Source organism: Gekko japonicus, unplaced genomic scaffold, assembly GCF_001447785.1.
Source record: "Gekko japonicus isolate JY-2015 unplaced genomic scaffold, Gekko_japonicus_V1.1 scaffold5593, whole genome shotgun sequence".
NCBI lineage: Eukaryota > Metazoa > Chordata > Lepidosauria > Squamata > Gekkonidae > Gekko > Gekko japonicus.
Window position 1 is genome coordinate 23377 of NW_015164377.1, and position 15329 is coordinate 38705.

A 15329-nucleotide genomic window follows, 5' to 3' on the forward strand; every position below is an offset into this window, starting at 1 on the left:
TCAGATACAGTGACTCTGGGTGCATGCACATGAAGGCTTGTACCCAGAATTAAACTTTGTTCGTCTTAAAGGTGCCACTGGACTCCAACTTGGTTCTGGATGCAGTTACATACATGTATACAGTGGGTCATACGAGACAGGCTGGTTGATTGGTTAGGGTTGCCAAAATCCAGGTGGGAGCTGGAGATCTTCCAAGATCTGTTGTCTAAGCTGCAGAGATCAGTTCCCTTGTTAAGCTCTGGGATGGAAAACACTTGGGAGATTTCGGGGGAGGGGGGGAGGGACCTCATCAGGGTATCATGCCATAGAGTCCACCCTCCAAAGCAGCCATTTCTGGCCCAGGGAACTGAGCGCTTGTCATCTGGAAATCAGGTGTAATGCTGGGAAATCTCCAGGCCCCACCTGGAGGTTGGCAACCCTGCTGGAGGAAATGGCAGCTTTGCAAGGTGAGCTGCGGTATCACATCTCGGTCGAATTCTCTCCCTTCCCGAACCACTGCCCTCCAAACCCATCCCCAAATCACCATGAATTTCTCAAGCTGGAGTTGGCAACCATAATTACGGGGGGAGAAGAGATTCTGACCTTTTAGCAGTTATTGGGGGGGGGGCGCGTGCAGGAAGCAAAACTAGGAGCACAAATCACACCAGTTCTACCTTCTTCTTGAGCATATTAGCAGAGAAAACTTACATGGACTGAGCTTTATTCAATAGTATTTAGTTCCTGCTACAGTTTGGTGTAGTGGTTCAGTGCGCAGACTAATCTGGGAGAACCGGGTTTGAATCCCCACGCCTCCACTTGCAGCTGCTGGATGACCTTGGACAAGCTGTAGTTCTGATAAGAGCTGTTCTTGAAAAAGAGCAGTTTCTGTCGAGAGTTCTCTCAGCCCCACCCACCTCACAGGGTGTCTGTTGTGGGGAGGGGAAGGGAAAGGAGTTTGTAAGCCGCTCTGAGACTCCTTTGGGTAGTGAAGGGCGGGGTATAAATCCCATCTCCTCCTCCTCTTCTTCTTCTACATTTGCTTGGGATTGCAGCTGCACCCCCTGCGTATCCCCCCAGAAAACCTCTTGCATTAAAACACTGCTTGCTCCTAAGAAAGTGCACATAAAACCCCAGACTTAATGTGCCAAAACGCCACACCCTTCCCTTGCATCCGCACAGCGACTTGGGTCAAAACTGTGGTTCTGTTTGCTGCAAAATCAGGAAAGACGCTGAAGGCCCTGCGGCCTAGGGTTGCCAACTCCAGGTTGGGAAATGCCTGGATGTTTGCGGGCAGAGCCTAGGGGACAGCAGAGTTTGGGCAGGGAAGGAGTTCGGCAGGGACGTGATGCCATACGGTCCGTCCTCAAAAGCAGCCGCAAATGAACTCTGGTTGTCTGGAATCAGTTGTGATTCCAGGGCTTCTAATGTCCTGGCCCCACTGGTGGACCTCCTGATGGCACCTGGTATTTCTGGCCACGGTGTGGCACAGAGTGTTGGTCTGCATGGGCCTTTGGCCTGATCCAACATTGGCGTCTCTTATGTTCTTATGTAACCCACCGGAGGGGGGTGGGGGTGGAGTTGCTGGATCCAGGGCTATTTTTGGGCAGGAACACACAGGAACGGAGTTCCGGCTGGCTCCCAAGTTGGCCATGCCCAGCAGGAACTCATTAGCATAACAGGCCACACCCAACAGCAGAAACTCAATTAGGATTGGCTACAGTAGGGGTGTGTGGCCTAACATGAAAGGAGTCCCTGTGACAAAAAAAGGCCCTGGGTTTTGACAACGTAAACAGAATAAGAAGCAAAAGGTGGGTGTGGCTGGATGGCCACACTTCTGGTAACATGGGGGTGTGGCCTAATGTGCTAATGAACTGTGCTGTCATGGGTGTGGCCCAATATGCTAATGAGTTCCTGCTGTTGGGTGTGGCCTATTATGCTAATGAGTTCCTGATGGGCTTTTTCTACAAAAAGAGCCCTGGCCTGGATCCAAGTTCGGGAACTCCTGGAGATTTGGGGGTGGGGCCTGGGGAGGCCAGGGACCTCAGTGGGCTATAAATTCATAGATTCCACCCTCCAAAGCAGCCATTGTTCTCCAGGGGAACTGATCTCTGTAGTCTGGAGCAGAGCTATAATTCTGGGAGCACTCTAGACCACACCAAGAAGAGAAGAAGAGGAGGATTTATACCCCGCCCTTAACTCAGAGTCTCAGAGCGGCTGGCAGTCTCCTTTCCCTTCCCCTGCCCCTAACAGACACCCTGTGAGCAATGCTCCCTATAAGCTGTGGAGTCTTGTGAGCAAAAAATTCTACTTTGTGAGCTGCTAGCATTAAAGTTGTGAGCGAGCAATTTGGCTACCGCATAAATTAGTCTGCTCTGAAGCCATCCCTTCCTGAGCCAAGACAAAAATCTGTGAGCTGGAGGCTAAAAAATCGTGAGCTAGCTCACGCTCACTCAGCTTAGAGGGAACACTGCCTGGGAGGTGGGTGGGGCTGAGAGAGCTCTGACAGAACCTGCTCTTTTTCAAGGACAGTTCTTATCAGAACTATGGCTTGCCCAAGGTCATCCAGCAGGTGCAAGTGGAGGAGTGGGGAATCAAACCCGGTTCTCCCAGATTAGAATCCGCACACTTAACCACTACACCAAACTGGCTCTGGTTAACCCTAGCCTCAGGCCATTGTGCAAGTCCACAGCTTGGATCCCAGTTGCACCTGACTGGGCTACATTGGTTGACAGTGTGCATTTGGGGACAATGGAGACTTTGGAGACACTAGAGAGCCAGTCTGGTGCCGTGGTTAAGAGCACAGACTCTAACCTGGAGAACTGGCTTTGATTCCCTACTCTGCCACATGCGGCTGCTGGTGTGACGAGTCAGTCACAAGTTCTCTCAGAGCTGTTCTCTCATGAGCAGTTTCAGTCAAGAGCTCTCCCAGCCCCACCTACCTCCCAGGGTGTCTGTTGTAGGGAGGGGGAGGGGAAAGGAGATTGTAAGCCGCTCTGAGACTCCTTTGGGTAGCGAAGGGTGGGGTAGAAATCCAATCGCCTCCTTAATGAGGTGTAATGCTGGGAAATCTCCAGGCCCCACCTGGAGATTGGCAACCCTGCTGGAGGAAATGGCAGCTTTGCAAGGTGATCTGTGGTATCACATCTCGGTCGAATTCCCTCCCTTCCTGAACCCCTGCCCTCTCCAAACCCATCCCCAAATCACCAGGAATTTCTCAAGCTGGAGTTGGCAACTTTCTTCGGCACCCACTTCCTTCTTGAGTCTCAGGAATAAAACGTGAAAGGTTGTGTGGAACAGGAAGGGGGAAAAAGTTCCAAGGAGTTTCAGGTCGGTCCCTCAAAGCTTACTAGTTAGCAACCTCATTCCCCTGCAGGCGATTCTTGGCCATGCATGCTGGGTTTGCCCAGATGCCGCTATCCTGGGTGTGCCGGGTCTTCCCCAGAGCAAGGAGCCAGTCCCAGCTTCCCCGCTCTTTTGGAGGCTGAACCTGGAAGGCTTTGCGACTGGGGGGCCATTCACAGGTGTTTTTCCTCACAGGGTCGGGCTTGTGGGGTTTCCCGTTTCCACTGCTGATATAGCCCAGGGGCAACAGGGCTTCCTGCAGGTGCCATGCTGCAGTCCCCTGGTAGCAATCCCCCCCCCCCCATAAGCAAACCCCCCCCCCCCATATGCCACCAGGTTCTTTTTAAATCAGCAATTGAGTCTAACATTACTATCTTATATATCCAGTTCTCTGAATTCCCAGCTTTCGTTATTTTAAAAAGTCTCTAGCCATTTTTTGTTACAGATATACATCTTTCCCTTTGTATCTTCACAACAAAAAGGGTACTAGTCTGTAAGAGGCCATGATGGGATTTATTTTGTACTTCATTTATACCCTGCTTTTCTCCCCAATGCCCCCCCAAAGTGGCTTACAATATTCTTTCCCTTCTCCATTTAAACTTTACAACAACCCTGTGAGGTAGGTTAGGCTGAGTGTAACCAGCCCAAGGTCACCCACCCAGCCAGCGTCCACTGTTTGTCCCATCAAACAGCAGTTGGAACACAGTTCCAAAGGCAGCACTGTTTGTTGTGTAAATGCGAAGCGTGATTATTTCTCGTGCATTGATAGTACACGAAATTTGGCTGCAGTTTACTGGCTTTTACAAAGGTTTATGTTTTGGCAATATGTTTGTATGCATATTTTAACTTCGGCATGGCCGTTTGTTAGCCACCCCGATGGGGTGGGATATAAATCCCCAAAATAAATAAATAAATAAATAAATACGGGTAGGGAAATGGAAAATGGTCACTTCCAGGCTTGATTACTGCAACTCACTCTATGTAGGCTTACCCTTGAGGCTGACCAGTTGACTTCCGGATTCACTTCAAGGTGTTGGTAATTACCTTCAGAGTTTTCCCTGGGATGACCGTGGCTCCGCCCCCAGCATGCCCGGCATTGTCATGTCACTTCTGGGTGACGTGCACGTCGGGGTGGGGTTCCCCCCGGGGCCCGCTCCGCCGCTGGCGGGGAACGGGCCTCTGGGGCGGGGGTTTCCCTGCCCCCCGGGGGGACTTGGTAAGCCTAGACCAGAGGGATCCAGGTTTCGCATGCCTGCTCAGCTGTGAAGCTCACTGGGTGACTTTGGGCCAGTTGCACTCTTTAAGCTTGACCCTTATCTCACAGGGTTATTGTGAGGATAAAAGGAGGGAAAGGAAAACCTATGTGCCCCACCCAGAGGTCCTTTGCTGGCAAGCACAAAATTAAATAATTTATTCATAAGCAAGTCTAGAGCCCACGGGCTAGGGAGGAGATAAACCTTGCCTACTCCTGCATCTTAGACCAGTCCTTGAGTAAACTGGGAAGGGGGGGAAAATCCAGAAATCAATAGAGTATAGCAAGGTAAAGTAGAAGACTTAGCTATCCCTCAGCTGTAGTGGTTTAAAGGTAGACTCCACTCTCCCCTGGAGGACCCTTGGGAAACAAATCACAAACTCTTGTCGTGCTTCTGTAGACGTGAAGACATATGTGCCACGTAGAGCTTTACACTTGGCAGAGCAACATCTACTGGCAGTCCCCGGCCCAAAAGACTTCCACCTGGCCTTGGCTAGGGCCAGGGCCTTCTTCGCCCTGGCCCCAGGGGCCTGGTGGAACATGCTCCGATTGTGATCAGGGCTCTTTCTGGCCCCTCCTGCCCAAGTACTCGTTCAATGGTGTAGAGGGCAATAGTTTCCATCAACAGTAACCGGACTACTACGATGCTTCTGCCCGCCTGCCCTTCAGTGCAAGGAACCCAATGGATTATTGCTGGCTGCCCTCTGTTTTAAAATTGGATTCTACATTGTTCATGGGTATTATGATGTGGTTTTATTGTTCCTGCTCCTGTTGTGACCCGCCCTGAGCCCGCTTGGCGGGAAAGGGCGAGATAGAAACCAAAAATTTAAAAAATAAAAATAAAGACAATGATTTTAATTGTCTAGGGAAAAGGAGATCCTTTCTCTTATCAGTCTATTTGGGAGCGGCGAATAGATAATATTCACCATCTTTTCCCCCAAATAGGTGTTCTAAACGTTTTAATGATTTTATCTGTGTTTTCTGGATACTGTATGATTTTATCTGTGTTTTCTGGATACTGTACATCGTAGAGCCCTGCAATAGCCGGGATTGGACGATTAATAAATCCAATATATAAATAAAATATACATCCCTTGAATGAGCAGCCCAGTCCCCCAACAATATCATCAGAAATCCCCCCCCCCACACACACAGAGTGTTATGGATGGAAACGTATTTTCTAATTAATTAAATAAAACTCTGCAGTAATCTGTAACGGAATCTAAATCGCATTAAAACAAAACAAAAAATACGACAGCAACGACAACAGAATGGTGCGCTTCCATTAGGTTTTAATTCTTGTACAGTGAAAATGTCCGTGAAATGTCTAAAGGCTCTGCTGTTTTAAACAATCTGCAAAACATAGATGGACCGTTTTTGCTAATACTAGGATTACCTTTAATACAAGCATCAGTGACAACCATGAACTCACATAACCCTTTCTAGAAACAGGCTAACCGGGGTACTTAACCAGTTTTGGCCGTAGAGAGAGTTATCTGAAATACAAAGCAGGACTGAGTTTATTATACGTGAACAATCCCACTGGTCAGTCCTGAAGTTCTCAAACCTCCGATGCAAAGTATAACTTGTGCAAACAAAAGTATCAAATATTGTCCCCACTGCTCCTCTTTCCTGAAGTTCAGCTGTAAGTATTTTAGTTGTCTTTATTTTAAAATTAATCAAATGACACCTTAGGTGAGACGTTCAGTCACTGATTTTAGTACAGAAACAGTCTTTTCAGTTGACACTTAGTATTAAACCAGCAAAAGAGGGCTTGATGAAACAAAATTCAAAACAGATGACCACCTTTTTCTTTAGCTTCAGTGCCTGCTGACTGTAGAATTCCAACAGCCCAAGGACAGTCCTACAATAATTTCAACCTGTGGCCTCCCTCCAACAAAAAAAAACATACCCTGCATATTTGCTCTTTGCTTCTACGGAACAGCAGCAGCATGCCGTCATATTTTTGGAACTCACACAAAAGGAGAACACGGAAATAAGGAGAAAATCCAAGATACAAAGAGTCCGTGAAAATAACTAATAACTAATAACCCATAAATGACTAAATTTAATATAATAATTTTATCTTATTATGTTGAATGTATGGAGTATTGATTTATGCACTATGTTGTATTTATCGGTTATTTATATATTATATTAATATGTTATTATATTAAATTTAGTCATTTACGGGCTGTTAGCTATTTAACCGGACTCTTACATCATGTTTTTGGAAGGCAGACTGTCAATTAACCTTGAAACTATCTTAGTATGAAAACAGGAAGTTTATTTAACGCAGTTCAAAGGTGTGGCTGATCCAACTTTCCTTGATTTACACCACCATTAGATCCAATTCTGAACCTGCCCCCCCCCGGGAGGACTGAAAAACCCACAGAATGGGGCCATGTACACGAGAGATTTAGAGAGGTGGCTTCATTGCTTGGACCCTGCCTCCCGGCTCTGGTATTCCAAGGAGGTCCCCCATCCAAGTACTTGCCAAAGTCAGCCCTGCTTAGCTTCCGAGATCTGACGAGATCGAGCTTGCCTGGGCTATCCAGGTCAGGGCCAATCGGGAAGGGTTTCTCAAAACCCACCTTCTCTGTCTGCTACGTTAGGAGATCACAGTCACAAGTTTTGAGGGTTGGCCGGGGACCCCACAAACATTGTTGCAGCAGGTATCCACAGCCGCCACTGGGAGAAGAGAAACGAGATGGGGGGTGGAGCGCTGATAGAGGACAATGATGGGAGGGGACGAGGAGGAGATGGCAGGTGGCTCACGGACCGAGCCTGCCAGAGAGGGGAAGACACAGTAAGAAACTGTCAACACAAAAGGAACTGTGTAATGGAGTAGCAGACACACCTTAAACATATACATTGATATAAATGTCATATCGTACTGAAAACATCTCCCAACAAAATATATCACACCTCCAAAGGAGCGCCGCTTCAACCACTATATAACCTACAATAGCAAGTGAATCAGAAATCAAAACGTGGTCCAAAATAAATAATACAGAAACTCAGGTCAATGCTGAAATGAAGGATGCAGCACAACGCGATGTCTATAATAGCCAGTTTCCAAGCTGCTCGGCCGGTGTCTCAGCTGCTTTGGGCCGGTTGCCAAGCTGCTCGCCCAGCAGCTGTGATGTGTTTTGCTTCCAGCAGCTATGTTTTATGCTTCACGGGTTTGCCGGCTTGGATCACCGCGTATCGCTTAACGCTTTATCAAAGGCAAATCTAGAACAGAAGTCTCTTACTTTTCTGTAGAACGATAACAGTCTTAACGGGGAACTGCGCCTCCCGTATCAGATGTTCCAGGCAGAAAGCAGCATGCTGGGACACTGGCCGAGCAGCTTGGAAACTGACCATTATAGACATCGTGTTGGGCTACATTCTTCATTTCAGCACTGACTGATCCATTTAGATTTTTGATTCACTTGCTGTTGTAGGTTATACAGTGATTGAAGCGGTGCTCCTTTGGAGGTGTGATATGTTTCCTTGGGAGATGTTTTCGGTATGATATGACATTCATATAAATTTATACGCTTACGTTACAGAGTTCCTTTTGTGTTGACGGGGAGCAGCTGCAAAACCAGCATGCGAAGGAAAGAGGTGGCATCAGGCAAGCAAAGGAGGGGAAGACGCCACGGCAGAAGCAATGGGTGAATGAGCAAGGGGGAGGTGGTGAAGGATGTGAGCGGGCGGGGGGGGGGGAAGAGACCACGGTGATGAAAGGTGCAGCAGGAAGGAATGAGCAGGGGGGGCTGAAATAAAGATGAAGAAGCCCGGGGACCTGCAGGGGTAGGAGGGATCTCCACCCCAGTGAATTTCTCAGGGGTCCCCTCTTGTATCTTGCAGGGCTCTTTTTGTAGCAGGAACTCCTTTGCATATTAGGCCACACACCCCTAATGTTGCCAATCCTCCAAGAGCTTACAGAGCTCTTCTTACAGGAGCTACTGTAAGCTCTTGGAGGATTGGCTACATTAGGGTTGTGTCACCTAATATGCAAAGGAGTTCCTGCTACAAAAAGTTATAGGTTTTAAGCGTGTGCAGGAACCCGGCTGTTGATTCAGGCGAGCTTTTGGGCCAAGCAAAACGTCGGATGTCAGAGGTACACACGCGTAACAGACAGGAGGAAACCACAAGCGTTCTCGATCCAAGCGATTAAGTCTTTTTATTGTTTGATTTGTTTGATTCCCTGTGCTTTTTCTCATGCGCCTGAAAGAGGCGCAGCCTGGAGAACGTGATCCTGCACCTATTGCACTTGTAAACCTTCTTATCATCTGAATGCTCCTGATCAGTAGAACGCTTCTTCTTCTTCCTGTGAGTCTGGGCGTGCTTCTGCAAAGCGCACTTGTCCAGGGTGGAAAACTCACATTTCTCGCACTGCAGCTTTAAATGGGTGGACAAGTGTTTCTTTAAGTGGCTCGACGTGCGGAAAGCGTGGCCGCAGTGAGGACACTTGTACGGTCTCTCGTCGGTGTGTATTCGGAGGTGAACCTTCAAGTTTTCCTTTTTGACCGTTGAGTAGCCGCACTTTTCACAGTTATACATTTTGACGGGCAAGGGAGGTTTCTTCTCACTCTGGCCGCCGTGTGGAAGAGGTCCTTCCCCATGCGAAGCCATGTGTTGCTTAAGGGATTGCCAAGTGCTGGTTGAAAAGTCACAGCTGCTGCAGGCAAACTTCAGTTCCCGATGCACTGATGCGTGGCGCTTCAGATGACTAGCGGTCCGAAACTTCTTCTGGCACACCTCACAAGCGTACGGCTTTTCGCCGGTGTGAATTCTCGTGTGACTCTTTAGGTTGTCTGACGAATAGGTCGAATAACCGCAGTGCTCGCACTTGTAAGAGCGTGCCCCGCTCTCCTGGGACAGAGCGCCTCTATTTGTTTCCCCTCTGTCTGTCTGTTCCCCAGGGCTCTCGCATTTCAAAGCGGAGGGGCGGAGTCTTTTGCCCCCCAGACCCTTGTCTTTGCAGGTCTCCTCGTGTCGCTTAAGGTCCTCCGCCGTGCTGCCTATGAAAAGGCACCAGCTGCATCTGTGGCGGTTCTGTATGTGCATCGAGTTGTGTCGCTTCAAGTGGCTGGAGTTTCGGAAGGACTTGCCGCACTCCCGGCACTCAAATGGTTTTTCGCCAGTGTGGGTAGCAAAATGTATGCGCAGGTTGCTGAACGAGGGAGTCATGTAAGCACACTGCAGGCATTTGAACAGCCTGAGAGCCGGTGTGCCAGCCGGCGGCGCTTCGGGCGACCCTGTATCCCTTGCAGACTGTTGGCCATTACAGGTTACATTCCCGCCTGGTTGAGCTTGTGTGTGAACGGCCCTGTGGTACACCAAGTGTTCTTTTTTGCGAAACACCAAGCTGCACCAGTCACAACTAAACGTGCACCCAAAACAGTCTGATTTTCCCCCCACCGAGTTGTCTGAGCTGTTAGTTTCCCCTTCCTGCGAGCCGTCTGCCTGTTTGTACGCTGTTCCTTGAATCTTGCATTTTTTGTCATTAATTGAAGGTGCATCACGACCCCCTTTTTGCTCGTGGCATTTCTTATGAGTCCGGAGAAGCGCCTGTTTGTAAAACACAATGTCGCACTCATCACACGCATAGGTCTTTGGAGGACACACATCTTTCTCCTGAGCGACATGCAAATGGATGCTGTTTTGCGCCCCGCAGTGTGTGCCTGCGTGCCTGCTCAAGCCGCTCGCGCTCGTGAACCCCAGCCGGCAGACAGCACATGAATAAGGCTTGGCATCTGTACGGAGGCAGCTGTGCTTGACCAGGTTGTCAGAATTAGGAGAAAGAAATGCGCAGAAGTTACACTGGTAGAGCTCGTGGCCAGCATGCCAGTACAAATGATTCAGAAAAGATGAATGGTTGTCGGAGGCATGTTCACACTGAGGACACTGATACGGCGGTCCATTGTTGTGTTCTTTCACATGCTGTGAAAAATCTTTCGGATCCGAGACAACGAAGGGACATATTTTGCAGCAGAAGCTTTCCGAAGGCTCAGGCACCTTCGTTTTGCTGAAGAATTTCTCGTGCTTGTTTTTTCCCTTCTTTTCCGCAGCCGGTTTATCCTCATCCCTCGTCTCTTCTCCAGGATTGCTTCTACCTGCCCTCCCCTTCTTTGGCGCTTTTCTTTTCTCTATAAAGTTATGGCAGCGTTCAGAAGAACTGAAGGATGGTCTCTGGACAATTTTGTGATTATTTTTATTCTTCTGCACGGTAGAAACGTGTTTTCTGAAATGAGCAGATGTACCTTCAACATGACAACACACGCATTTCCAACCACCTGTCGTTTTTGCACGCTTCCTTGTGGAGGTCAGTGAAGTGTCGTCGTTGGGTTTGTTGCATGGTGGCAGTGCTTCTTTTAGGTTCTTCACCGGCAACTGTTGGTCACTCTTTACATTTTCGTTGGAGTCATTCGTGTTTCCTTGCGTGTCACACCCTTCTTGACAGGCACTCGCTTCAGGTGGAACAAGGTTTCCGGCAACATCTGGCTCAGGACTGGTGCGACCGTCCCTCATTGAACTTTCAGCATCTTCTGAAAAACCTCCAGGAAGGCAACTGCCATTGATGCACGCTGAAGCACTTGGTTCATTTTGAGCAGCAGCATTTGGAAACTCTTTCGACTTGTTACTTTGGCAAGTTTCCTCACTGAGTTCACTGCTCTTTTTCGGGCTCTTGCCGGTTTCATCGTATCCAGTCTCCAGAGGACCAGTACCTTGAGAGACAGAGAGAGAGAAAGGAAAGAAGAGAGAAAGAGAGGGAGGGAGAGAGAGTAAGAGAGAGAGAGAGAGAGAGAGAGAGAGAGAGAAAGGGAGAGAAAAAGACAGAGAAAGAGAGAGAGGGAGAGAGAGGGAGAGAAAGAGAGAAAAGGAGAGAAAAAGATAGAGACAGAGAGAAAGAAAGGGAGAGAAAGAAAGAAAGGGAGAGAGAAAGAAAGAAAGGGAGAGAGAAAGAAAGAAAGGGAGAGAAAAAGAGAGAGACAGAAAGGGAGAGAAAGAAAGGGAGAGAAAAAGACACAGAGAGAATATATTTACGTATATAGTGCACATAATAGCCTCTTAGAATCTGTTTCTTCTCCCCACCCCACTCTCACCCTTTCACCAGGCAGACCCTCAGGCTTACTTTAATGTTGGATTTGTCTATGTACCCACTGGACAAATTTTATTTTGTTAACTTTCTACTGCACCTCTCCAAATACTCAAGGCAACTTATGCGTCATAAGGCACCCTCCCCTCAGTAAAAGTATAAACACCGAAATTACAATCTCCAGAAAACTAACCGTACCCTAATATGGTCTTTAAAAAATGAGTGGTGCTCATTGCCCTGGGTCAGAAGTCCAAAGATGCCCACTGGCTCAGAAAGGGTGGGGACCCTAGCTCTGGTGGTTCACGCTATAAACAAACTGGTTTCACATGATTTAAGGATGTCACGACACAGAAATGCAGGATACCTTGATTAACACTCAGGAGGGGCCCTGATCTCAGGAAGAACATTATTTTCTGGGGAACATAGCAGTAAAACTCCTCATACTTGCAGGCTGAAAGGAGATGAATTTCCTTTATGAAGACAAATAGGCAGGATGGAGATGACCGTCTGCCTACTCACCAGGAAGGGCAAGATTGATGGCTATTTGGATATCCTGCATTGGTGTCAAGGTTTCAGTTTCGCTTCACTGTTTACCTTGCCATGTATTTGGGGGGAGAGAATTCTTGAGGGGGGATTGTGTGGGGGTTGAGTGCTTGCCTGTAGTAGCCATAACCATTTCTAAAGTTGCACCCATCACACGGAACTTGGCCTTGGAGACTCTTTTGCCAGGCTAGAATAGATAAGACCCTGTATATCTGTCAGGGTTGTCATGGTAACCTTAGGGTCTGAGTGCTGACATATGCACGGGGTGTGGAGTGCATTGGGTTTTACCTATGGATTTCGCGCACTTTCTTCAGTCCTGACAAAGAACCAGTTCCTGTAGTAAGCATATATCTAAGAAAGCATCACTGCCAAAAGTGTTGTGGAGAGTGTCTTAACTGGGGATCTGACAGTTGGGCTATAAAGGTTTGGGGATGTGCGCCTTGATTTGAGAAAAAGTGCAGAGTGGTACACATGATACCCACTCCAAATTTAATGACAAAGCAAAACGAAACCCTCCCAGAAGAGATGGGAAGGTTAAAAGCTTTGGATGTTCTGTCAGAAGAGCACAAGCCAAGGACTTGGGGAGAAGAGGAGCAGATGTAGTGAAGTCTGTCATGACTAGCCTGTTTTCAAAGTTCCTGGAGGCTTGTCATCATTCCAGTGAAGGGAATGCCAAGGTAACACCAGTTTTTGTAACAGCTTAGTCTCTTCTATGACTTCTTTTCTTGTAATGTTTGGATTATGTTTTCCAGTACCCTTGTGCTCTAGTGAACTGAGATTGTGTTTTAGTAAATATAGATGTTTGGCTTCTAACTGTTGTCAAATATCTCCCCCGGGTGCTGTTTGCTATCTGGGCAACGGAGCAGAAACTGCTGACCAGGCTACCAACAGTTAGCTGGCAAGGGAGGAGAAGGTATGTAAAGCAGTTCACACACACAGAGCCCTATTCTTTCCTCAGTCTGCAGGTAGTGAGAGAAAAGGGCATGCCTTAATGGTGGTTGGCTACTGAAGTAAGAAAAGTGAGAAAGAAAAGCTGGGTGAAGAAAAAGCCCTCTCTTACTCTGGGCCCATAACCTTCTGGACAGCTCTGTGACAGGAGTTGAAAATCCAGGACCACATCTCCGATGCTCATCGTGACCGAACACGGGCATACCAGCCTCGTGCTTGTTCTACCTCCCAAGGTCGGTGTTACCATCTGAACCTTCTACCTGGAAGGAAACAGAACAGATGCCAGCAACCGAAGCCAATAGGTGGAAGAAGGCAGCACAAGAAGAGATTGATGCTCTACATGAAAACCAAATGTGGACCTCATTGATTGATTTGATTGACGAAGCTACCGCCAGGAAAAAATCTTATTGGGTGCAAGTGGATGTTTGTGGTCAAACAAAATACATATGGAAGAGTGGAATGCTACAAAGCAAGAATAGTGACTGAAGGCTTCTCTCAAAAATATGGTCAGGACTTTCATGAAACCTTTGTACCGGTGGTGAAACCTAGTACAATCAGATTACTTTTGAGCATAACAGCATTCAAGGTGCAGGTCAAACATTTAGATGTAATGGAGAGATCCAGGAACATCTGTACATGGAGGAGCCAGAAGGTTATGGTCCCAGAGTCTATCAGAAGCTTAGATTAAGGACTTAAAGTCTTTGATTAGCAGATCCTCGTTATTCTTTTTTGATCTTTAAAAATTCTCCATTCTTCTTCTCCATGTCGCTGTGATAAGGATGGCTGAATCAAGCAGATATTTGGACATCCCAAAACTTACTGCTGAGAATTATAAGAGCTGGCTTAAAAGATTTCATGTACTACTTGAAGCAAAAGGAGCTGCTGGAATCCTTGGCAAAGAAAAACCAACAAAGAAAGGCAAGGGATTGGACTCTGGGATAATCAAAAAAGGAATCGCCAAGAACATTATTATGGAATCATTAGAAGACAGTGAGACTTTCATGTTTGAAAATTCCCAGACAGCAAATGAATGCCTAAGAGCCTAGAAGAGTCTTTTGTGTTTACTAGTATTAAATCACAAGGAGTATGGATAAGGAAACTTTGCAAAACAAGGTTACATAACATAGAAAATTGTGAAAAATTATATAACTGCATTAAGGCAGGTGTTTGAAAACCTAGCAACCTGTGGCTTAAACAGAAGAAGAGGAGGAGGAGGAGATTGGATTTATCCCCCGCCCTTCACTACCCAAAGGTGTCTCAGAGCGGCTTACAAACTCCTTTCCCTTCCTCTCCCCACAACAGACACCCTGTGACGTAGGTGGGGCTGAGAGAGCTCTTGACAGAAACTGCTCTTTTTCAAGGACAGCTCTTATCAGAACTATGGCTTACCCAAGGTCATCAAGCCAGGTGCAAGTGGAGGAGTGGGGAATCAAACCCAGTTCTCCCAGATTAGAGTCCGCGCACTTTGTGAGTGTGCAGACTCAAAATCAAAAGAAAGATGCAAAAACGTTCAGTCAGGCACTAAAAGAACTGGAGGAAGAATGCACAAAACAGCTTACTGAATCTGAATCACCGAATGGCTCAAGTCACACTTTTAGGAAGAACTTGAAAGAGCAAGTCCCACCAAGAAACATTGCAACAAAAGATGCCACTTTGCAAAGGATTGTAGAGTGCCACCAGCTAATGGTAGTTTTTCTAAAATGCATCGGGGGCGGATCATCTTTAATTTGTTTGAACAGCATTTTCCCCTTAACCGGGAAACGTGAAGGATCGGGGATACTGTGAAAAGCTTCTGTGCTTCCGAGGCAATTAATTTTTTTTAACATTTGACCCAATAGAAAAAGCTCTCTCTCACGCACACACCTTCCCCTGTGCCTCTCAGGCAAAGGGAGTGGAAAGGAAGGGTGGGGCATTTCACAAAAGGAACTTGAAATTTAATAGCTGCTGGAAGAGTTTCCCTTACTTTTGCTGCTACTTTTGGAGGCCATGTTAGCCAGTAGTTGGGATTGCACTTTGGTGCACTTGACTTGACTTTTATGGTGTTATAGTGCATATATAAAACCATTTGCATATGCCACACCCCCTGACATCACCAGAAGTGTGTCAGAAGGCGACACCCACCGCTCAGGCTCCACTGGACTGTTTTGGATTGCTAGCTATTGGGGGGGGGGG

General features: G+C 47.4%; 1 protein-coding gene across 1 annotated transcript in view; it reads right to left on the reverse strand.

The window, feature by feature from the left end:
- Positions 1 to 8628: 8628 nt before the first annotated feature.
- The window catches only part of LOC107108455 (zinc finger protein 184-like), a gene marked incomplete at its 5' end in the record, with an annotated part of 8020 nt that continues 1319 nt past the window's right edge, over positions 8629 to 15329 (reverse strand). The window contains one exon of the mRNA XM_015408892.1: positions 8629 to 11295. Coding sequence (XP_015264378.1) covers positions 8738 to 11295 — 2558 coding nt within the window. The remainder of the gene's footprint in view (positions 11296 to 15329) is intronic.